Source organism: Phaeodactylum tricornutum, chromosome 8 (genome assembly GCF_000150955.2).
Source record: "Phaeodactylum tricornutum CCAP 1055/1 chromosome 8, whole genome shotgun sequence".
Lineage (NCBI taxonomy): Eukaryota > Bacillariophyta > Bacillariophyceae > Surirellales > Neidiaceae > Phaeodactylum > Phaeodactylum tricornutum.
In genome coordinates, this window is record NC_011676.1 from 574,092 (window position 1) to 595,995 (window position 21,904).

General features: G+C 49.8%; 8 protein-coding genes across 8 annotated transcripts; 1 reads left to right on the forward strand and 7 right to left on the reverse strand.

Moving 5' to 3' along the window:
* Positions 1–1,530: 1,530 nt before the first annotated feature.
* Positions 1,531–3,846, reverse strand: PHATRDRAFT_45886 (predicted protein). Its single transcript, XM_002180227.1, has 2 exons — positions 2,228–3,846; positions 1,531–2,136 (listed from the first exon to the last, which is right to left on the reverse strand). The coding sequence occupies exons 1-2, from the start codon at positions 3,741–3,743 to the stop codon at positions 1,907–1,909; spliced, it is 1,746 nt and encodes a 581-aa protein (XP_002180263.1). The 5' UTR covers positions 3,744–3,846; the 3' UTR covers positions 1,531–1,906.
* A 492-nt stretch (positions 3,847–4,338) lies between these two features.
* PHATRDRAFT_45887 (predicted protein) lies at positions 4,339–6,080 on the reverse strand (the record flags this gene model as incomplete). Its single annotated transcript, XM_002180228.1, has 1 exon — positions 4,339–6,080. One exon carries the CDS (start codon positions 6,078–6,080, stop codon positions 4,506–4,508), a length of 1,575 nt encoding a protein of 524 aa, XP_002180264.1. The 3' UTR covers positions 4,339–4,505.
* A 401-nt stretch (positions 6,081–6,481) lies between these two features.
* On the forward strand, positions 6,482–8,355 carry PHATRDRAFT_45888 (predicted protein; the record flags this gene model as incomplete). The annotated part of the gene is made up of 1 exon (XM_002180043.1): positions 6,482–8,355. Exon 1 carries the CDS (start codon positions 6,583–6,585, stop codon positions 8,353–8,355), a length of 1,773 nt encoding a protein of 590 aa, XP_002180079.1. The 5' UTR covers positions 6,482–6,582.
* A 36-nt stretch (positions 8,356–8,391) lies between these two features.
* On the reverse strand, positions 8,392–17,410 carry PHATRDRAFT_45889 (predicted protein; the record flags this gene model as incomplete). Its single annotated transcript, XM_002180229.1, has 2 exons — positions 8,392–11,182; positions 11,256–17,410. The coding sequence occupies 2 exons, from the start codon at positions 17,408–17,410 to the stop codon at positions 8,437–8,439; spliced, it is 8,901 nt and encodes a 2,966-aa protein (XP_002180265.1). The 3' UTR covers positions 8,392–8,436.
* Positions 17,411–17,820: 410 nt separating this feature from the next.
* Positions 17,821–18,237, reverse strand: PHATRDRAFT_35713 (predicted protein; the record flags this gene model as incomplete). Its single annotated transcript, XM_002180230.1, has 1 exon — positions 17,821–18,237. The coding sequence occupies one exon, from the start codon at positions 18,235–18,237 to the stop codon at positions 17,821–17,823; it is 417 nt and encodes a 138-aa protein (XP_002180266.1).
* Positions 18,238–18,474: 237 nt separating this feature from the next.
* Positions 18,475–18,816, reverse strand: PHATRDRAFT_35714 (predicted protein; the record flags this gene model as incomplete). The annotated part of the gene is made up of 1 exon (XM_002180231.1): positions 18,475–18,816. One exon carries the CDS (start codon positions 18,814–18,816, stop codon positions 18,475–18,477), a length of 342 nt encoding a protein of 113 aa, XP_002180267.1.
* A 487-nt stretch (positions 18,817–19,303) lies between these two features.
* PHATRDRAFT_45890 (predicted protein) lies at positions 19,304–20,203 on the reverse strand (the record flags this gene model as incomplete). Its single annotated transcript, XM_002180232.1, has 2 exons — positions 19,304–19,498; positions 19,580–20,203. The coding sequence occupies 2 exons, from the start codon at positions 20,201–20,203 to the stop codon at positions 19,304–19,306; spliced, it is 819 nt and encodes a 272-aa protein (XP_002180268.1).
* Positions 20,204–20,594: 391 nt separating this feature from the next.
* Positions 20,595–21,403, reverse strand: PHATRDRAFT_45891 (predicted protein). Its single transcript, XM_002180233.1, has one exon. It carries the CDS (start codon positions 21,207–21,209, stop codon positions 20,616–20,618), a length of 594 nt encoding a protein of 197 aa, XP_002180269.1. The 5' UTR covers positions 21,210–21,403; the 3' UTR covers positions 20,595–20,615.
* Between the last annotated feature and the right edge of the window lie 501 nt (positions 21,404–21,904).

A 21,904-nucleotide genomic window follows, 5' to 3' on the forward strand; every position in this document is an offset into this window, starting at 1 on the left:
CAACGCCTTGGATTCAGAATCTTGCTCGAGCATTTCTTGGAAGCAAACTTTCCTTTCTCAATCACTTTTCGCTAGCTCCATAGTTAACGCTGTCTGGATATTGAGACAATTTTCGGACACAACTTTCCACTGTGATCGAGCTAGCTTTCTTGTCAGTTAGAGTTTGGAACACCCAAGGAGCGACCCAGAAGCCTATATGATTGGTTCATTTGGAACTGGTTTATTCGGAGTGTTTTCCTGTTATGACCATTAGGTTGGCATGCTATGCTATTCCATTCTTGACTTTCGGAATCATCTTTTTCAGCTTCGCAATCTCGAGTCTTCTCGATGGATCCGGGGAATTCGTTGGACCACTGAAAGGACAAGAGATACATCACATCGAGCTCCGACACAACCAAGGGCACAACTCGATCATCATCATGGCTGAAATTGACTCTAGCGACAAAGAGAAGGACGTCCCGAAAAAGAGCAAAAAGTTGGTTGACGATGAAGCACAAATCGACCGTCTTTTGGATTACCTGCGCGAGCATCGATTGTCGCCCGTCGTCGAAGTCGTGCTAGCCTGGCTAGTCGCATGCGCCTGTCTCGTCTATTATGGTTACAGCTACATTATGGCAGATCGGCATACCGACGAACGTGTTCCGCTCGTGACCGAGTCCAAGAATTTGCGACGCCAAGACTTGGATGCGGCGTCGTTGCAAAAAGAAATTCTGCATGCTCTCAAAGATGACGACGTTACGGACGACGACAAATCGAGTGCGATTTTGAAGCGTATTCGGTCTGATTTCGAATTGAAACGAAAGGTGACCCAATTCATGCAGGCGCCTGGGTGTAATCAATATCCTCTGTACGCGACGCTTGATTCAATCTGGAAAGACCTACTCTGCTTTCCTCCTTTATACACCGAAACCAATCAGGAACACAATCCCCATATTGATTTGTCCCTTATTATTCCTGCTTATAAGGAATCCGGAAGTCAGCTCCGACAAACACTCCAGCAGGCATATCGAATGTGTGACAACCCAGACCGCGTGCAAGTCATCATTGTCGACGCCGGGAAATGCGACGATTTGAAACACTTGGATGACGGTCAGCTTTCATCATGGGGACACCTTAGAGTGGTAAGGTTCCAACCCGAGAAGGAGAGCAAGAAGTCGGCTATCGGACGAGGTCCTACCCTCAATTTTGGCGCCGAACACGCGTCCGGAACCTTTCTGACCTTTTTGCATTCCGATACGATGGTAGGTTACCCCGCTTCACAACAGAATATCAAAGTACGCCATCTCACACTTTCCTCTCGCACCTCTAGGTTCCCAATCATTGGGACACGAGAGTAATACGAACCTTGACGCCACAAAGTAGCTCTCGTTTGACACACGCCTGTGCGTTCTCGTTTGGCCATCACACATCCAAAGAGGGGCTATCCGGCAAGCCCTATCCATGGGGAATTCGCTCGGTCTTTGTGCTCGGGAATTTGCGGGCCTACCTGTTCAGTCTACCGTACGGCGATCACATCATTTCAGTGCCCAAGGCATACTTTCACCACGTGGGGGGCTATCCCGAGCAACCCATAATGGAAGACTACGAACTCATGGACTTGCTTCGTAAACGAGCCAAGCTCTTGCCCGAACGTTTGCGGATTATTCCTCCGCCGACGGGGCAGTGTTCGGTTCGCCGATGGCAGACCCATGGTGTGGTCTACACGACTTTAGTGAACGTGCTCATTGTCAACCGCTACAAACGTGGATGGACTCCAGACGAAATATTCCGCTATTATTATCAGCGACCTTCCAAAAAGAAAGAATAGGATTGAACTTATGTTTAATGATGCTAACTGTAAACTGTTAAAGTATACATGTTTTCCGACGTTTGTGCAACAACGCTGCTTATACCCATAGTATGGTCTTTACAGGGGAAGATTGGAGTGTTTGCGAGGAATATTGGGTAAATGCTTCGTGCGTAACATTCGGAGATCGTTACAAATGATGCGTCGAGTTTCTTGAGGATCAATGATATTGTCTACAAATCCGCGTTGAGCACTGACCATTGGATTCGCAAACCGCGAAGTATAATCTTTAGTGTGTTGCTCTACATCTTTGCCACCATAAAGAATCTTAACGGCTCCTTTGGCACCCACTGTAAGCAAAACAACAAGAAATGGAAAGTACACTTGGCGTTGAGCAAAAAACCTGCATCACCATAAAATTTCAACAGAAGTTGTACTTACTAACCGCCACTTCGGCACCAGGCCACGCGTAGTTACAGTCTCCTCGTAAGTGCTTACTCGACATGACGTCATAGGCACCGCCGTAAGCCTTCCGAGTAATGACTGTCACCTTGGGTACGTTCGCCTCAGCATACGCAAACAGAAGCTTGGCTCCATGGCGAATGATACCGCCGTATTCTTGTCCCGTCCCCGGAAGAAATCCGGGAACATCAACAAACGTAACGAGCGGAATGTTGAAAGCGTCGCAAAAACGAACAAAGCGAGCTGCTTTGATACTGGCATCAATATCGAGACAACCAGCCAAGGTTAAAGGGTTGTTACCAATGACACCAACCGTGTGACCTTCCATCCGGGCAAAAGCTGTCACAATGTTCTGTGCCATAGCGGGCATGATTTCGAAAAAGTCACCGTTGTCGACTGTTTCACGAATGACATCCTTCATATTGTAGGGCGTATTCGGATCGTCCGGGACCAAGCGTTCAAGTGACGGGACTAAGCGATCAGCTGGATCGGTCGTCTCCTTGACGGGTAGGGTGTTTTTGTCGTTAGAGGCCGGTAGAAAGTCCAAGAGACGGCGCATCGAACGGAGTGCCGTCACATCGTTAGAGAACGATCCATGCGCAACGCCACTTTTAGCAGTGTGTACCCGGGCACCTCCCAGATCTTCCTTGGTGACCGTCTCGTTCGTGACTGTCTTGACGACTTCCGGGCCCGTAACGAACATGTAGGAAGTGTCTTCGACCATGAAAATGAAATCGGTCATGGCGGGACTGTAGACTGCGCCACCCGCGCAAGGCCCCATAATCACCGAAATCTGCGGGATCACGCCACTCGCGTCTACGTTCCGCTGAAACACTTCGGCGTAGCCGCCTAGACTGTCAACACCTTCTTGAATCCGAGCTCCGCCAGAGTCGTTGAGACCAATCACCGGTGCTCCCACACGCATGGCCATGTCCATGACCTTGCACATTTTTTCGGCGTGTGTTTCCGAAAGCGATCCACCCAAGACGGTAAAATCTTGGGAAAAGGCGTAGACGACGCGACCATTGATGGTTCCGTGTCCCGTGACGATACCGTCACCGGGAAACTCCTTTTCGTCCATACCAAACTCGGTACATCGATGAGCCTTGAGTTGATCCAATTCGTGGAAGCTCTCGTTATCGAACAAGAGCTCCAAGCGTTCCCGGGCGGTAAGTGATCCCCTGGCGTGTATCTTGTCGATTCGTTTTTGGCCGCCGCCTAGGAAAGCTTGCGCCCGTTCGGCATCCAAGCGTTCGCGAAAGGCGCTTTTAATAATGGAAGGATCACCAGCGACTTCGGGCAAGGCGACCCTTTGCGTACGTTGCCAAGCGGTGGAAGCATAGTTGCGTTTCGACCGGATAACGAGGGAGGATTTGAAATTGTGAGTGTCCCATGGAAGTTGGACGACGGAGGCAGCAAACTTCACTTTGTGTGGCAGGGACGGAGCTTGGCTGCTCTGATAAAATTGGCGGGTGGCGGAAGCTAGAATCTTCATGGTGTCAAAGAAGCACAGCGCTTTCTTGTACGTGCGGCCTCCTGGGCAAAGCAAAGTCTAGGGCCTGTTCGTGAAGGTTTTCTCGTTTCTGTTGCTGGGGCAGCTGGCTGCGGATGCCAAAGGCACAGCAAGCAAAATAAATTGTTGAGATGCGAACCGGTGCCTTGTAAAAAAGAGAACACTGCAGCCGTATCTTTTCGTCATGTTCAGCGGCATCTCCTACTAATAAACTATTGGATGGAAAAAGTCCCAGATATGTCTCTCTACCGTTCAGACAGAAGTAGGCAGCAGAACTGCCGAACCAAAACCTCACAGTCAGTCAGTCAGTCATGTCCACAAATCACGAGCTATGGCACAGAAAGGTGATGCGGCTAACAAACAGTACCACTACTATAGGGCACAACACTTCTTCGCATCCACTTCCCAAGACGGGCTGGACTGGCTCTCTAGTACAATGCTCTTTCTTTTGTGGACAACAAAATAGGAATATGGATATATCCCTGTATGCGACGTGATCACAGCTTGGGTGACGCACTCCTATGGATAAACGGGACCTACCAACGTGTTCATGGAGTAGACTACTTATCCCTAAACTAGTGTGTATGCATCTTGTTACAATATGCATATACATGTATTAGAATAGATAGTGGCTCATCCTAAACTCAGTCGCCAACGTTGACGTACCCGTGTCGCATGCGTGTGGTTGTGTGGTGTTCTGGAAAAGTTGAAACTAGGGAGGGCTGGACTGGGCTTTCCGGGCCTTCACAAACTGCCCAAGGCAGTTTGGACTAGCACGCGGCGAATCGCGGGAACGGAAACGGCTACGGTAGCGGCAGAAGCCGTGAGCGCCATGGAAATGGCGGCAAAGGGAAAGGCGTCCTTTTCGTTCACAATGGCGGCCGTGCCTAGACCGTGAGCGGCGGCGCCCATGCCTAGGCCACGCGCCACAGCGTCGCGGATGCCCAAGGCGTCCAAAAGCGTGGCGCCAAAGTTGGCCCCGATCAAACCCGTGATAACGACCATGGAAACGGCCAAGCTCACATCGGCACCACCAAGGATACTGGCAATCGACATGGCGAGTGGGGACGTGATATTACGAGACAAAAGACTGAGTCTAACGGCGGGATTGCCGATACTAAGAAAGCGTACGGCCCACGCCGTTCCAAAAAGTCCACCAAAGGTTGAGACGCCGATCGAAGTCCCTACTTCCGGGATGTTTTCCCGCATAAGCTTGCGTCGATCGTACATGGAAACAGCGAGAGAGACTACGGCGGGACCGAGCAGAAATAGGAGCCAGTCACCGGCGCCGGCCATTTTTCCGAGACTTCCCGTTCGGTAGGATTGTAGCATGGAAGCAAAGGAACGGCCCGTAACGCGGGCAAAGGCAGCAGCAGCCGCCCAAGTGAGGCTGGTGCAAGTGACCAAAGGATGCAAGACTTTGGTCAAGGCTTTGGGCAAGCGGGCACCCCAAACAAAGGAGGCGAGTGTCGAGCTCAGCATAAAGAGAGCCGTGAGCGGCGTGGTGGTGGCGTACGAGGCTCCGTCGAGCGTGAGTTTGGCCGCCGCCAGGCCACTAAAGACCGTGAGACCGTAGAGCATGGTTGCGGTAGAATCGTCAAAGGGCTTGATTGTAGGAAAGGGATCGCGGCCGTCGGCAATGGCTTCTTGGGAAACAGCGTCTATTTTGGGAAGGGCCTCCTCGGGCGATTCGTCCCTGTTAGTGTCACCAGAAAGGAGAGATCGAACGGCAACGACCGACGCCGACGTGGTCACGAGAGTAAACAAAAATCCTCCCACAATAACGGCCGCAACTTTGGCGAGCTCCGCCGAGGACCCCAAAGAATCCGCCAAGGGCAGAGTCACGAGCGAGGGTACAAAAAAGACGGGCAGCCACTTGGCCAGCACGTCAGCCCCGGGTTTGAGCGCCGAGAAGGCCTTGCCTGCGGTCTTGCGCGGCAAGGCCAGTAAGAGCGCCAATAGGATCCCGCAGCCACCGAGACTGGAGGGAAACGCCACGTTGGCCTTGAGAAATCCCCGACGAAAGGCCACGTCGAGAACGCAAAAGGCAGCCGCCGAAACGATGGATTTCGTCGGAACGATAGAACTCTGTGAGGCCCCCGCGGAGAGACTTGTTGAGGGGCGTAGAGGCGTTGCGATATCCAATGGAACGGATGGGTAGGGGATGCGGCTCACACTGCTACGGCTCGGTACGAACGGGGCGAGGCGGAGCGCTCCCGAATTCGTAGGGAGGTGACTCACGTACCCGGCGACGCCCCCGACGTACAGTACGACTCCCACCAGCAGACTTTGGTAAACGTTCGTGGTAGAAAACCTCATGACACTCTTTTACACGAATGAACGCACGCGAGGTAGATCGATCGACGCAAATGGTATCCGATGGAACGGTTTCCTGGTGCGCATGCTACAGGGAATCCGAAGGAGCAGGTAATACAACGCAGCTTTCTTTGCTGTCAATCTACGAATTTCGCTCTTTTTGAAATCCAAAAGAAGCTCGAATTGACGTATAGCATCGTGCGAGTTTCTTAGTTGACACGCTGACGTATGTGCTTGGAAAGCTCAAGCAACCAAAGCCAATAGTCTGACAGACAACGTACCTAACCCTAACCAATATCAGTTTAAAACCCGGAGGTCGCGACAACCTTTTTTCTGTACGGAGAAGGGACGGACGAAAAATACCAACACCACTCCGGCATCCAAGCAAAAAGTGAAAACTACATTGAACACAGAACGTTTCTGTGTTTCAGTAACGAGTTTTTCCGACTGTTGGGCAAAGTAGTCCTGTCGTTCGTAGACTGGGAAGAGAACGTGATCGACCAAGATGACCATGGCTATATCCACGAAAACGGCGACGACCAAGATGTCCTCGTCGGCCGAGATTGCGACGCAAATCAAAACGCTGCTGAAGCCTCATAACGACGAAGGACTGGACGCCGCTCGACTCGACGAACTTCGTAAAGTCTTTGCCAGCTTGATCCAGTCGAACGAGTTTTCTCTCGAGAGGACACCAACTCGCAATTCTTCATTGCCATTGTCGTCCTCCAGTGTCCAGCACAAATGGCACGCCTTTCTCCGAACGTCTCACAAGAAGTTTCTGCTCCAATTGTGCGACCGCGTCGAATCGGGCAAACGGACGGCACTGCGTACCTTGTGGGGCGTCGTCGCTACCTCGCCGACGCTATCCAGCAACAGCGCTTACCAAGTGGTTTCCACTACACTGCTGCGACTCTTGGTCCGGGTGGTTTCCCGATTGCCGACCTGGGACAAGTCTATACACCACATGCTGCAGGCCGAGTTTCTCCAACCCTATCGGGATGTACAGTACTACACTCTGATCGCCACGGTCACAATTGCTAACGAAATTTACAAGCAAGGGACGAGCGTGGAAGAGGATGATCAAGAGAAACAGGTGCAGGCGGAGCGGTTGGTGCAGCTCCTCATGCTCATTCCCATTCCCACCTCGCAACAGGAACTAGACAACGACGACGGCTTGCTGTTCCCGCCCCCAAAGAATGCCGTACCGGAACGCCTACACGAAGACGACAATGCGGCAAGCGACGATAGCGGTGGCGATGATGATGATGATGATGATGCAACGGTGGCCTCAACGTCTTCAGTGGAAGATGCCGACACAAACGACAAACCCGAACAACACAAGGAACCCGCTAGGAAAAAGCGCAAAACTGTTCAGCGCTTCGCCTTCTCCCAACTACGGTGTCATCACCGGGCTTGGTCAAGAGCCTGGTTGGCCGTCTTGCGTTTACCGCTTTCTACTTCCAGTCTCAAACAGACCCTCATTTTCTTGCCTTCGAAAGTCTTGCCCAATGTCCACGATCCGCTCCACTTTGCCGACTTTTTCATGTCCGCGTACGATCAACCGCAAAAGTTACACTCCGTGCTGGCCTTGGACGGACTGTTTTTGCTCATCACCAAGCACGGCTTGGAGTATCCTGGTTTTTATAAACAACTCTACAAACTCCTCACACCGAGTGTCTTTTACGTGAAGTATAAGCCTCGCTTCTTGCGTTTGCTAGAGACATGTATCAGTCGCAACGAACTTTTACCGGCGCATATAGTTGCGGCCTTCATTAAGCGCACATTGCGGTGTTGTTTACAAGCGCCACCAGCGAGTATCCTCGTCGGATTGGCTCTTTGCTCCAACTGGTTGCGGAAACACGGAGAAACGGCATGCCTCGTTCATAGGCTGCCTCCGATTGATTCCGATGGTGACGGTAATTTGCGAGACGCTTTTGACAGCGAGACGGATGACCCGGAACAAGCCCAAGCCCTGCAAAGTTCCCTTTGGGAACTGGAGGCCCTTTCGCAACACTATTATCCCGCCGTCGTGACCATGGCAAAATCCATTGGACGAGAAGACGAACTGCAAACCCCCTTGCACGACATCACGGATTTTCTGTCGCACACCTATAAGTCTCTGTTCGAACAGGAACGCAAGCGGAAAAGTACGAAAAAATTCAAGCCATCTCTCACTTTTGTTCAACCAGAAGGCTTGTTTCTCACGGACGATGTATTCGCTGGCTTCTTGTCGTCGAGGTCATCTCCTGGTACAGCCGAAGAAGGCACGAATGAATGATGTCGAGCAAGCACCTAAGAGGATAGAGACTATAAATAATTCCTTGCACCTGCACATTTACGATATTTCTGAACTTCTATTTCAAACGGCGGATCTGAAGCAAAAGCTCACCATACGCCCATCCTTGGGGAACTCGTTGTCGGAAAGTAACATGACAATTTCGGCCCCGCCCACCTCGGCCGAGTACCGCATCACAGCGTCGATAACAAAATGACCCACGTTTTCGGATGCAATTAAACTCAATTCTCCATCCTCCAGTTCGTAGGCAACCACGAGACCTTTGCGCCGTACAATAACGACGACTATATTGGCTAGCGAGCAGCAAAGAGCTTCCGGCATATCACCCATAGCCAAGGAAGGTGGCCTATAGTCAACGTCCTCAAAGCCAGTGTCGTCAATCTCTTGGGTGACTTCGGCTTCTCCTAGTTCGATGGACCCTTTCGATAGCTCTCGAGTTGTAAGAAGATTCACAACGATTCTCTCGTGCGAGAGATGGACGGTCACCAGAAGTGGCAAAAAAGGCCCTTCGTCGAAATGGGGTGGCTGGCAAAAGCAAGCACCCATGACATCCTCTGAGAATTGAGACGCCTGCGAGTCACCTGAAATGGGAACGATCCAAGCTTCAAGTGTACCATCTCCTGTTGGTTTGGTCACCAATACGAGGCCAACGCGGGACAAAATGTGGGAATCATCAAGTCCGTTTGAACCTCCTTCTTCGTAAGAAACAACTTTCTTGCCTTGCAACTCGGGTCCTCGTTTCCACACCTGATGCGGTCGCGGCGACTCTTCCAATGGCATCCAGTGAAAGCCCCCTACTGGAGTTATGAGCATAAAACACAAAGTGTTTTCGTCGGCTTCCGGTGGTAGGAAACGCCAAAAGTTAAGCTTGGTAGTCATTTGCAGCTCGACCACAACAGTACGCGATTGTAGCTCAAACACGACCATGCGCTTTTCTTTCGCGAGAAAACAACACAAAAATTCGCTGCCTTCGTCGTCCATTTGATCACTAACTATGGCACCGCTTGCCCCAATCGGATACGTAAGAGCTGGTGGATCCTCATTGTCGCGCCAAACTATAGTTTTTTCCGATCCACAGATCGCCACTCCTCCAACGCCGAAACGCTCCATACCACTAAAGTCAGGTAAGCCTCCACGATTTCCTCCAAAATGACGTGTAGCTGGCGGGCCACGAATCAAGGCTGCTGCAGCCGAAGAACGCACTTGCTGGGATAGAGGAAGCGCCGTGTCCCACAAAGTAGACGTAACTGGGGGATGAGTCTCATTCTGCTGGACTTCTTCCACCGACGGCGTCAGCTGCCGAGACTTATCCACTCCAACATAAGACAGCGGATGTGATTTATCATTCTCAGTGGCAGAGATGCTAAACGCGTCGGACGAATTCTTGAAAGTAGATGAAGGATTTGATACTTCAAATAATTTCCTTTCCCTTTCGTCTTGTTTGGTGGAAGGGGGTGCAAGACTAAATCTATTCGAAGCATCAGCAGCAGTCTCAAGCTGCATTTTACCTGATGAATCGAGAGGAGGTGCTCCTTTTAACATAAATGCCGTTCCAGATTTCGCAGCGCCTTTACCAGTGTCCATCAGAGGCGAGGCAAGTCCGCCTTTCCCCAGAGCTCCCCCTTTCTTATTCTTAATCTTGACTTTAAATTTCTTCTTTGTTTCGGCAGCGTTCAAGTACTCATACATCATGGCTTGAGTATCATCGGCCGAGCGGCTACAAGCCCAAATGCGAATTTCAGTTATCCTGAATCCAGGAGTGCTGTTCACGCCGAAAATTAACTGAGACTTATGAAGCAGATCATCAAGAGTGGACTGATCGGCTAAATCGCCTTTTTCGTAGCCTGGGAGCAGCATAGACAAGGAATTAGACGCAACCTCGGTTCCTTTCATGTATAGAGAAACAAAGCACTCCGTCAAGTCAAGATCTCTGGAATTCATGACAACACAAATATGGTTCCAGTGCTCATATGCAACGATATCTTTACGCTGTTCTTCATCTTGATTATTGGTGACCACTTTGGCTGCCCCAATATTGTTATTTTTTGACGACAGAAGTGTGGCACCTCCGCATGATCTAAACTGTACTTCACCAGACTGAAGGAGGACAAGATCCCACAGTACACTCTCTTTTTCAGACGAAATAGATACTTTTGAAAGATCATCGGCAGTGCTACCCATCGTCCTCCGCGTAAGAATTATATCCGTTACAATCGCGCTTTTCTTCGGGAGATAGTACCAAAATTCAATGGAGCACTTCTGGCGTGATTGTCGATCAGGTCGATGAAGGACACCGACGTCCACACTACTCCCGCGGCCTGCAGGTACCGCAAGGCCTGATGGTACGCCTTCTCCGCTTCTTTCGAAAACTAGATCGTGAAGACTCCTGACCTTACCGGGCTCACCTTCGTCGACTCCTGACGTGGAGGTCTGAAGGCGATAAGCACCAGCGTCACCGATGACCGTCGCCTTGATTTGATATGGAGATATATCAAGGAGCCCTTCTGTTTGCCACTGACTGTCTTCGTCATCCCCTTCAGACATTCTGAAGTAAGCGGAAAGATTGGCTTCGTCTGACCGACCTTCCCCGACGCCATCGACCCAGTCATCGCCAATACTTTCATTATCACTCATTACTCCGAAAGAATCCTCTTCATTGTTTAGAATACCTGCCAGAGCTCCTTCCCCTCGATCGCGTGCTGCAGAAACACCCTCCTTCCCCAGGATGGCGGGACGCCGCCGGCCAAGCCACTCCTCCGTGGAATCAAGCATTAAAAGCTTGTCCTTCGCTTTCCGCGGGCCTTCATTCCTACAAAAGACATGACGTTCGAAATTGAGAAAAGAAAAAGGAGAATTCCACTTTTGCCAACGAAGTAGCTTACCATACGTGTTTCGCTTCGTTGCAGGGTATTGACCAGAAGTTGTCAGATCCTTCGTCGCTATTTGAGCAAGCATTAATAAAATCGCTCTCCCCTATAAGTTTCTGGCGCGTGCGGCCAAAAGTTGCTCCACGCTGGAGCGACGGGGCTAGAGGGCGCATCCACCGCTCGACATGGTCGCTTGACATAACCTGCCTGTTTGTGTTTGACTTCGATGATTTCAGCGAGACAGCCAGAGCGGCCAAGGAGCCAGGTACATGACAATATTCCGATGACCGTGAAAACATGGGCTCATCGTAACCGCTTAATTTTCTCAGAATTTCCGTGATATCCTGCGATCTATCCTTTTGGAGGATTAAAGCAATTTGCAAAATTAAGTTGTCAGCCTGGCTTGACCCAGCAAAGTCAAAGCTTTTGACCGCTTCAGAGGGAATTCCATGCCCTAAGGAGTCCATCGCAAAATCATGTGAAAAATATGATGAAGCATCGGTAGACCGGGGAATCGTAGCAGGCAAGTTCTGGTTAGGCGACTTTAAATACTCCAATAAGTACTGATCGCCGCTGGACACTAAATGGAGAAAAGCGTCAGAGTTAATGGCCCCACTTCTCTTAAGCCCGATTGGAAGCCAAGTCGGCAGTATCTTGCTATTCGCAGTCCTGGTAAATTGCACTGTGCCCGTGAGAAGCCATGAAGCAGCTTGATCTAATCCATAAAAGCGCAGAATTTCGAAAACTTTCGACTGCAATCCAGCTCCGAAATGCCCTATTCCTTCGTCATCTCCATGAGTGATCGAAGCAACCTTCCTACCAAATTTCTCAATGACGGTCCTCAGTATTTCTGTTGACCGATGCTGCTTCCCACCAACGCAGACAGCATTCGCAACCATCGGTTCGAGAATGAGTGCCGGGTGTGTTCTGCACGCAGGAAGTAAAAAGCCATCCGGCGACTGACCATATTCCACGAGTCTTACGCCTGTGTGGATGTCATTCAGAATAATCCGGTCCTGCCTAAGAGCCAGTAGCAAAGGAGAGCGATCGCCATATTGCTCCGTAGGAAGCGAAGCCACCACCCCGAGAGAAAGGTCGGCATCAAGGCAACAAAGATATTTTACCTTGTCCTGCGAGATAAAGCATACCGCAAAGGAGCCCATAGGAACCAGAGATGGGAAGGAAAGTTCAATTGTCGTTTCGGCACACAAATCTAACCCTGCCGAGAGAACAAAAACTCTTTCGCTCGTGGCAACGGCAAAGTTACGATAGCCACTGTCGTCATGCTCGAGACCTATAATCGAAAGAACTTCTTCCTGGCGATCCACCTTGAAAGATCGACCTATTTCCATGTTAGGGAGAAGTGACGACCATTTTGTTATCGAAACCTCTGCGTCCGATCTTAAGTCGCCAGCTAAAATGTGGGTGGTGCCGTTCTGATGACTTATTCCACTCATTACCAGTACAAGTTTCGATGCACCTGAGAATGCAAAGACGCGGCGGCATTCGATGTACTGGTCGCCAACTTCAACCCCAAGAATAGGACGATAGGACCTTCCTGTTTCGAATTTGCTCGCCATGGATTGCCAGGAAAAGGACGTCAACATAGAGCCGTCTTTGCTTAGCAAAAGACCTTGAGGAAAATCTGTTTGTCCGTCAAAACAAAAGCATATATCGCGCCCTTCTACAACTTGCAATATCGTCTTCGGAGTAGAGAAGTCGACCAAGGCAACTGCGACAGCGTCGTTGCTGCCAAGTTCAAGCTCAGTAGACTGGGAACGAAACCCGTGTTGAAAAAGAACGGCGCATATCTCCTTACCCCGACATCGCACTATCCTGAAGGGGACAAGGTCAGCTATAGAGACATCCGCAAGAGCTGCTACAGCGCGCGAGGCCGAGCCGCCATTCACTCTGTCACTTCTACCAAAATCTTTTTCCAATTTCTCGTTCTTCAGATCACCCTTTCCAATCGTACGGTTGTCACCAGCAATAGTACGACAAAGCCAATAACGTCTCACTGGCTGCCCCCATACGACGGACGAGTCCGTACTTGCGCGTCGCTCAAACTGCAACGTAGAAAAAATGTGCAAAACGCCTTGAGCATCGTTGTCTGTATCCGTCAAAAGACGATCGCCGACAGATGACAAACCCGGCGGAATAGAAGCGGGGGGCTGAGCCATCCAAGCCATCCGATGTTGGATGGCGTTGTCAAATGCGAGAGTAGGGACAAAACGCGAAAGCTTGTTTCGAGAATGGCAAATGACACAAGGATGGCGCGGTAATGGAACTATACCCAACGGATAGCTTTTGTTAGCATTTGTAATGGTTACTCCAGCTAGCAACCTGAATGGTACCATCTTGTCCTCTGGAACGGGAACGCCATCATATTGGCTGAAAATGAGACAACCGATTGCAAGTCTGACAGCCGAACCATTTGTACTACCTGTATGACATAAAAGCGCTAGACAGGGGTCGACGTGAGGGCCCCGATTGAGCCAGATAGCCGATGATCGTTCATGACGGCCACGCCAACGTTCCGCCACCATCGGTCCAAGAAGTGGAGCTTGAGACAATACTGAAATGTGGGTCGGTGGTGACAGGGGACGGACAGAGTTCGTACTAGGATCCATTGTTGCGGGTAGCTCGACATGGTAGATTGCGAGAGCATTCTGAAAGCTTGCAGCCAGCATGAGCGTGTACGAGACCATAGGTACCGTAGGCATCCACGCAAAATGTGTACAGTAACCTACTTCTTTCGAGTCTGCATCACTTGGCTCTTCGCTGACGAAGTTCTTTGATTCTCGGCTAGACAGGACCGAGCCCGCCTCTAGTCTGCAGAGTGGAAAAAGCCATCGTTTTGAAGATTCTGAATCCTTCGATGCAGGCTTCATTGCCTCTGCGTAAGTCCAGACGCTGAGACTGCGATCTGTCAGCCCAACAGCTACAAAAGGATGTGCGCGCTCGGAGGTCGTTGTCACAGCAAGGGCAGAAACGAAGCCAGACCCACCGAGGAAATTTGCCGACCATGAGTCGCGTGCAGCAGGCTTCGTTATAAACACACATGGTCCTTTGGGTGAAGAACCTGCAATAAAAACAAGATTGTCGGCTATTTGTAGGGTAGCAGCATCAAAGGTATAGTCCGCTCCACTAGGCGGAGTAATTGTATACTGCAAGACGATAGGCTGAGCTGTCCCGTACCCCCATTGCCAAACCGCAACAATCTTCATTAATTGAGGCGACTCGAGTACATTCACCTCCAAAACAGATGCAACACGGACACGACTCTGACTATGCGATTCATGTAGCCCCGACGTCAGTGAAGTCAAAGCATGGACTTTGTAGATCGAGACGTTGTACTTGGAAGAAACCTTTCGCTGAAGATCAATAGTTAGAACCGGAGTAGAGCATACTGGAACGCTATTTCGACTCGGGTCTATCTCCTTAAGAAAAAAACCATCTTTTCCTGAGCATGCAAAGATGACATTTCCATTAGATAGATTTGAAGTAGGTGCACAGGCAAAATCTGTTGAGAAAAAGTCTTGTTGATCAAGAATCAGCTTTCCACACCGTCGTAAGGGGGCGCGCTCCCAAGGACTCGAATCCCACTGCGGCATGATCGATTCCTTGAGGCCAAAGTGAGGCTGTTCAAAGGTTTCCGGACCAGCAAAGCCTTCATTAAACACGTGCGACCCGAATACGTTTGTGGCTTCGAAGGCGTCCGGGGAAAACCCTGAATCGAAAACCCGAGCCGAGACCGAGGTTTGACCGTTTGTGGCGGTGGGACGATCGAAGGTACCATTTCCAAAAGTGGCATCATCAAAACCATCAGCTACGGATGTGAGCACTGGCTCAAAATGACCGTCAGCTTCCGCAGAGGAAGACCTGTCGACATTGGGCGAAACTACAAAGCGATCTGTCACGTCAAGATGAGAGCTGACATTTTGAGAAGATGACAATGAATTATTCTTTTCTGTTCCAGTGATTGGTTTTTCCAAACCGTCTTTTGGAGCGAAAATTGGAAAATCACCCCACCCTGAGTTGATTGCTTCGTCTTCAGTTTTGTCGTCGGCTGCATGTTCGCTATTTTCCGGCTTGTTTGCGAAATTTGATGGTTTCTGTTCACCCGCCACATCCAGAGACTGCAATTCACTCGCGCTGTGGCCCTGTTCATGGGGCTGACGCGAAGGAGGGGATCGGCTACGACTCGATGGTATGGTCTCGTCTGATTCCAAATTTTCTGCACTACTCGATTGTCGTAATGTCCGACCAACGGTGCTTGAACGTCGGGAGCGAAGGCGGTTGGACGATCCCGCCGATTCAGCGCTTCGGGAATGCTCATCACTGTCTTTTGTTCCAGTACTTCCGCGGCGGTTTGCTTTCGCAAGTGACCTCAGAGACATATGCTCTTCGTCGCTACTTCCTATGTTGGATCTCCGAGACGCTCGACGCTGCCTCTGGGTTTCCTGTGAATCCTTGCTTTGCACAGATCTTTCTTCGCTGTCATGCGACCGGCGCGAGGGCCTCAAACGAGGCGAGGCTTTCTTGGATTGACTGTGGCCGCTGGTTTTCGAGTCGTTGTGTTGCCGTCGACGAGCCGTGGACGCTTTTGATGGGCCCTTAGTTTGAGGAGGACTCTCGGCAGCTTTGACTAACCGAGCCACTCGTTCGTCGAGACTTTCCGATAGGGTCATCGACTCTTCTGTATAGGTCGGGGCATTCTTCTGCAAATCACGCTGTGCCACACTACTTTGTTCCCTCTCCTCTGTATCTTCGCTTGATAAAGTATCTTCAAGACTTTCGTCGTCGTCGCTGCTGCTGGACACGAAATCATTCTTGTTTGTTGTCGTAGGTGATGATTTGGGTGCAGATTCTTCTGCCGACTTTTTGGAAAAATCATCTTCCTTTCGTGCCAGTTCAATAACGGGTACCGGTATTGCCAGAGCTGCCGGTTCCACAGCTTTGTCCTGGGAGCTGGCTTTGCTCTCGTCGCTACTCTCCGATTTCCGATTCTGTGATGAGGCAACAGATATTTCTCCAACACTAGCTGAACCGGGGATATCACTAGGACTGTGCCGCGACGACGAGGTCTGTTGATGACTATGACTCGAAGAGGACGCAAGTTCTGTTGGGTCAGGTCGCGCTACATCTCGATTTGATTGTCGACTATGCGTGGATGCTGCACTTAATTGGGACCGTCCGCTCTGTGCTGATTGCAGCGCCACGCCGGTTTCGGCCTCGTCCTCCAATGTATCGGCAACCAGAGGAGGCGATGGGACTACAGACTTTCGATCTTTCGGCGAACGAACTCGCTCTGCGGTTCCTAGGGACTGCCCTTGCTCACCGGATTCGTTCAAACGACGACGGCGGGCCAGAATAGACTGTAAGTCGGAACTGACTCCGAACGATTTCAAACTTTCGTTAAGTGGGGAGGAGACAGCCGAAGGCTTTTCTCCAGGAGCCAAGGTGGGAGACAAAGCGTAATTCACGCGTGGCGACTTCTTTGGTGGAGAAGGCGCAGGTGGAGAGGGCCCACCCCCATCGCCTTCCGCAATCCTACGTCGACGTTCCATAATGGAGCTCAAGTCTTCTCCAGACTTGGATTGATGCAATTCCAAGCTCGAGTTCATTTGGGAATGTGAACCCTGCGACAAGTTGGATTTGGATGTCGCCAATTCTGCGTACAAGTCGGTCAGCGAACCTTCCATAGCGTCTCTCCTGTAGGATGGGCTCACGCTGGTGTCACCCATGGTACTTTTCTTGTAAGATGGGCTCACGCTGGTGTCACCCATGGTGCTTTTCTTGTAGATTGGGCTCACGCTGGTGGTACCCATGCTGCGTTTCTTGTAGATTGGGCTCACGCTGGTGTCACCCATAGTGCCTCTCCTGTACGATGGGCTGACGCCGGGAGCACCCGGCGCAACCTCGTCTCCGTCATCTTCGTTTGCTTCCGTTAGTCGCCTGCGATGCGCCATGATGGCTTGTAAATCAGGAGAAGCCTTCTTTGCGTCCGTGTTGGAAGTCGGTATCGATCCTTTGGGAGACGTCAAAAAGCCCGATTGCGGCTGCTTGGCTCTCCCAGCGGTCGATCCTGCTTTCGCTACATCTACCTCTTGCTTGGCTTCCGCCAAACGCCGACGCCGAGCCATTATGGCTTGCAAGTCGGAATTCATGATAGCAACTGTAGCGCAACAGGAGGATCTGCTGTTTCAAAGGGGGAGCGGAGGCGTATTCCCATGGTCTGCGTGTTCGCAAGATACACACACCCGTAAAGCACGGAGCCGTAGCCGGTACTGCGGTTAAATACTGAGGGGAGCTATGTACTTCATGACGACTATTGACAGAGAATGAACCCGACACAACGCTATTATATTAAAAATCATGTCCGAGTAAGACTCAACAACGACACACTCACCCTTTTATGCCTACAATGTGAGCACATTTGCGGATAGGGAGCAGAACCCGTTTCCGATAAGATGCTCCCTTTCAGACTTTACCTACAGCGCGTTCACAAGACCAGAGGGAGGATCTCGAAATCTCTCGCACTTACCTATTTGAGAATAAAGAAAGCATTACATTTCCTTCAATGGAAGGCTTTCATACGCTCCTTGAGGGTTATAGTAGATCCAGTGCTTTGAAGAGGCTTGCGGCTCATTCGAGCGGTTTGTCGGCGCTGTTCTTCCCAAGTGGACACTAGGGGTCGACTAGATACGGATGATATCGCCGAGTATTTTTGGACTTGTGGAAAGCAGGTCGAGGAATCTTCGTCTTGGCAATTGTCTTCTTCTAAGACTTCAGCAATTTCTTCTCCTTCTTCGTGGAAACCCTTTTTGTCGTCGTGGGTGTCATCGGACTCGCTCGAAGCATAGCACTCTGTACAGGGTTCCTTCTCTCCAAGAGTCTCCTTTCCAGGTGTATCCCTAGATGTGTCTTCGTCATTGTCAACTTTCCTACCAACAATTTTCTCGTCGTCATTGACGGTCTCAAGGTAATTGGGCATGGGATGTTCTTTCTCAACCTTTACGAGTGAAAGTTTCTTCCCTTTCTGGCGAGGGCTTTCGCACACAGCCGTTGACCTCGTTCGCGCCTCATACGAAGAAGCCCAAATTCCAGAAGCTTCTAAGCAGGGTAACGAACAACTTTTTTTCTCCGTTTGAGCTGTTTGATTCCTTTTCATCGTCGATCAAGGTCTCGTTCTCTTCGGGAACTTGGTCGACCGTTTCTAATCTATTTTGGGTTATCCCCGATCGATGGCAATCGAGCGAACTTGTACTGGCATGGAAATCGCCAGGTCAAAGGAATTGTCGCTACAATCTATGGAATACGAGGATTCTGTCGTATCCGGCACACTGATCTCGCAACCCATTTGAGATTCGAAAGGATGCTGTTGGCCTACCGAACTCGAAGCATCAGACTGAATTTCGGTGCTCCCGAATCGTCCTCTGCTCTTACCATAATGAGAGGCGGAAGGAAATTGCTTGGCAAAAACGGAAATGTACGACTTATCGCTGCAGCCAAGCTCTTCGTTCTTGCGCATGGTGGCCTCGAAAATCGAAACTGCTGTACGAATGGAGGACATTTCGAGTGGGCGGGAGCCAAGAAATGAGGCCGCTACGCATTGACAATGAGTATATTCGATTTGTTTGCTTGGGAAAGGGCACTACACCTCGTTTCACATTAAAGATATCGCGATCAAATGCATGGCCAGTCATGCCCCAGTGGACTTCTTTTCGTTAATTAAGCTATCGTTTGTCACGGCCATCAACGTTTTTGATCAATTATCAATTTCATGGGATAAACAACAACTGCAAACCAGTAAGAAAAGTAAAGTATATGTACCTAAAACGTATGTCTGTTTCAGCTTCTATTTACTTATATTAAATACAACGATGCCTGAGGGGCCAAATTTCCAGCCACTCATGGCGTTTTGCCGATCAGCAATACACTGTTCAAATCGTCGAAATGCCTTTCTTCTTACGATATCTTTTCATTCGTTATAACATAGCAACCAAAGTGTTTTGCGTCAGTTTTAAATTTGTACCGCCATTTCGAACGAACGAGATCGGTCAAAACGGATCCTCGTCAGACTCTTCGTCCGCTGCATCTTGAATCGATGCGTAGGTCCGATGCAGAGGATACGCATGAGAGGGATTAGCACTTGGAGGCCGATAGTATTGAGGATAACCTTGTGGAGGAGGCTGCTGATGAACCATTGCAGGATATCCTGGAACTGGAGGATTTGATCCAAACGCAACAGCTGCCTATCGGTTTGATAGCAGAAGTCAGCAAAGTACGCAGAGGGGAGGCAATCAAACTACAGTACATAAAATCCCGACACATACCATCATTGGAAAATTGTGATGACTCGGACCCCAGTGGGGCGGCGGCTGCGATTGTTGATGCACACTTGATTGCGGGCCATGCTTCTGATGAACTGCGCTGTAGCTGTCGACCGAGCTGCGTCCGTCATCCCCTTGAAGCTGTTCCACCTTTGGGTTGGCCTTTTCTACTCGAACCTTGACTTTCTGCACCTTAGATTTCGCTGGAGCCGTAGTGGGTTTCTTCTCTTCCTCACCGGATTTTTTCTTTCGAGCCTTTTTGCTTGTTTTCGAATCAATACTTGCTTCTTTCTTCCTTTTCGTCCCTACCGTCTTTTTAAGCTCTTTCTTGCCGATGCTCTTTTTGATGGCTTTTTTCAAAGGGGTAGGCTTCTTCCACACGGATGAGTTTGTAAGCTTTCCATCTTCCGTCAAATTTGCACTGATCTCTTCCAGCCAGTACCGCTTCTGCGCCTTCAGCCCGGCAATCGTTTCGCGCTCACTAATGACGGCCGCCACTAATTCTGCATGTACTTCCCTCCATCCTAGTAATTCCTCCTCAGCAGCCCCATCGTGCGGTTTTGTAGCCATCGTGAAGTTACAAAGGAAAAGGATAAGGCCGGGTGCGATGGCTGGTTCTTCACCCATGAGAACTGGTGAGATCCAAAATGCATGTACTATTCCCAATCTGGCTCGCTCACATAGAAAAGGGCCAAAGCGCACAACCAAAACCCCTACCCTACAAGAAAATGAATTATACAAACGAGATTGCGTTCTGGAGGGGGGGCGCCAAGGAATTACAACTAACGATAAACATAGCCAGGGACTTACGTAAATGTGGAAAATCAGTCGCTTGTATTTTCACTCGTCAACTGTAAATTAGATAGGAAACCTGAAGAAAACAGTAAGCGCAGCTTTACATTAGTCCGATTCAATTTTTAATTTACAGGAGCAAATTGGAAAGTGCTTGCAAAGCCAGTAAAAAGCAAGGTATAGCAACGTAACAGCTCAGCTATCGACTCCTTGAACAGTCCGCCAGGCACAGCAAAAGCTGTACCGCTTACGCTTTTCTTGCCGGTAGTTTTTCACGGGCTTTCGAGATTACTGTATCGTCCTTCAGTTGGAGCAACCGCTTCCCCTCATCTATGTCTTCTACTCCGAAAGCTACATTGTGTAGTTCATCCAAAATGCTATGCAAAAGGACGCTTTCCTGCAGCTTATACTGAAGCGATGGATTTTCGCCGTACCGCACCGCTTTTATTGAATATTCTTGTAGTTCAAGAGAAAGCATACCAGTCCCATCGGCATAATAAATCATCAAATCGCCAGAGTCTCCTTGGCGGGTCAGCCAGGACTTGGGCTGAGGATTATTCTGCTCTCCGACCAAGTATATATTGAGTAAGAATCTCAATGCTCCAACTTTGACGTCAGATGCCTTGATCTCCAGCACCGTCTTAGGACCCGGGTCTTTGCTTCCAAAGAGATTGCTAAGGATACCACTCCCACTACTGTCACCAAATATTCCCAAAGAAAACGATGTTGCCCGTGAACTTGCAGCCGAGGAAAACGGCGAGCATGTCGTAGGGACGATAAACGCTTGGCTTGTGATCGCAAGCAGAGTCCCCAGAAGGGCAATGATGATTCTTCGCATCATTAGTTTTCACTTCTTGTAGAAGACGAAGGAGAGGTTTCTATTTCTATAGTGCTCGTGCGATACTCACAGTCAAGACGAGATGTTGGAATTTAAACTTCACTTTCCGATTTGTGACAGCGAAAGTCAGATCCCTCGTTGCCCTTTTTGGCACTTCACAGTTGGAATATAGGTGCTAACAGCCAGACCTTTGATTCCTGATGTCAAAGCCAATTTGAAGAGCAGAATGTATCGCGGTTTTCCGCACCGTGATTAATGTAACTGTAAACAGCCGTTACAGTTTGTCTAGAAAAAGGATAAATCCGGGTTTTAGCACAGCCAAAATGTTTTGCTCGTGACGTAGATCTCTACTTCGTCAGACAAGCAGATACCGATTACCGATTTACTGTGTATTTTCCGGACGTTGACAGACAGACTATCAGTGAGTCGCTGGACAACGAATACGCTTGTTCCTCGTCTCCTTAACATCGCATGCTACGTTCAGTTGCTGTCCCATCCTTGCAGCTCTAAGTTCAGGCATATCCCTCGAAAACAACTTTAACGATGTCAGGTACGGAGCAGGTGGAGTGCTTGGGATTCGAATGCGTAGAACACTGCGCTTTTGTTAGGTTCCCTATGGATAAATCGAAAATGCGCAACGTTTGTCGAAACCGAGTCCCTTTCTTGATCTAGTCGATACTCACGATGTGTTTCTCTCC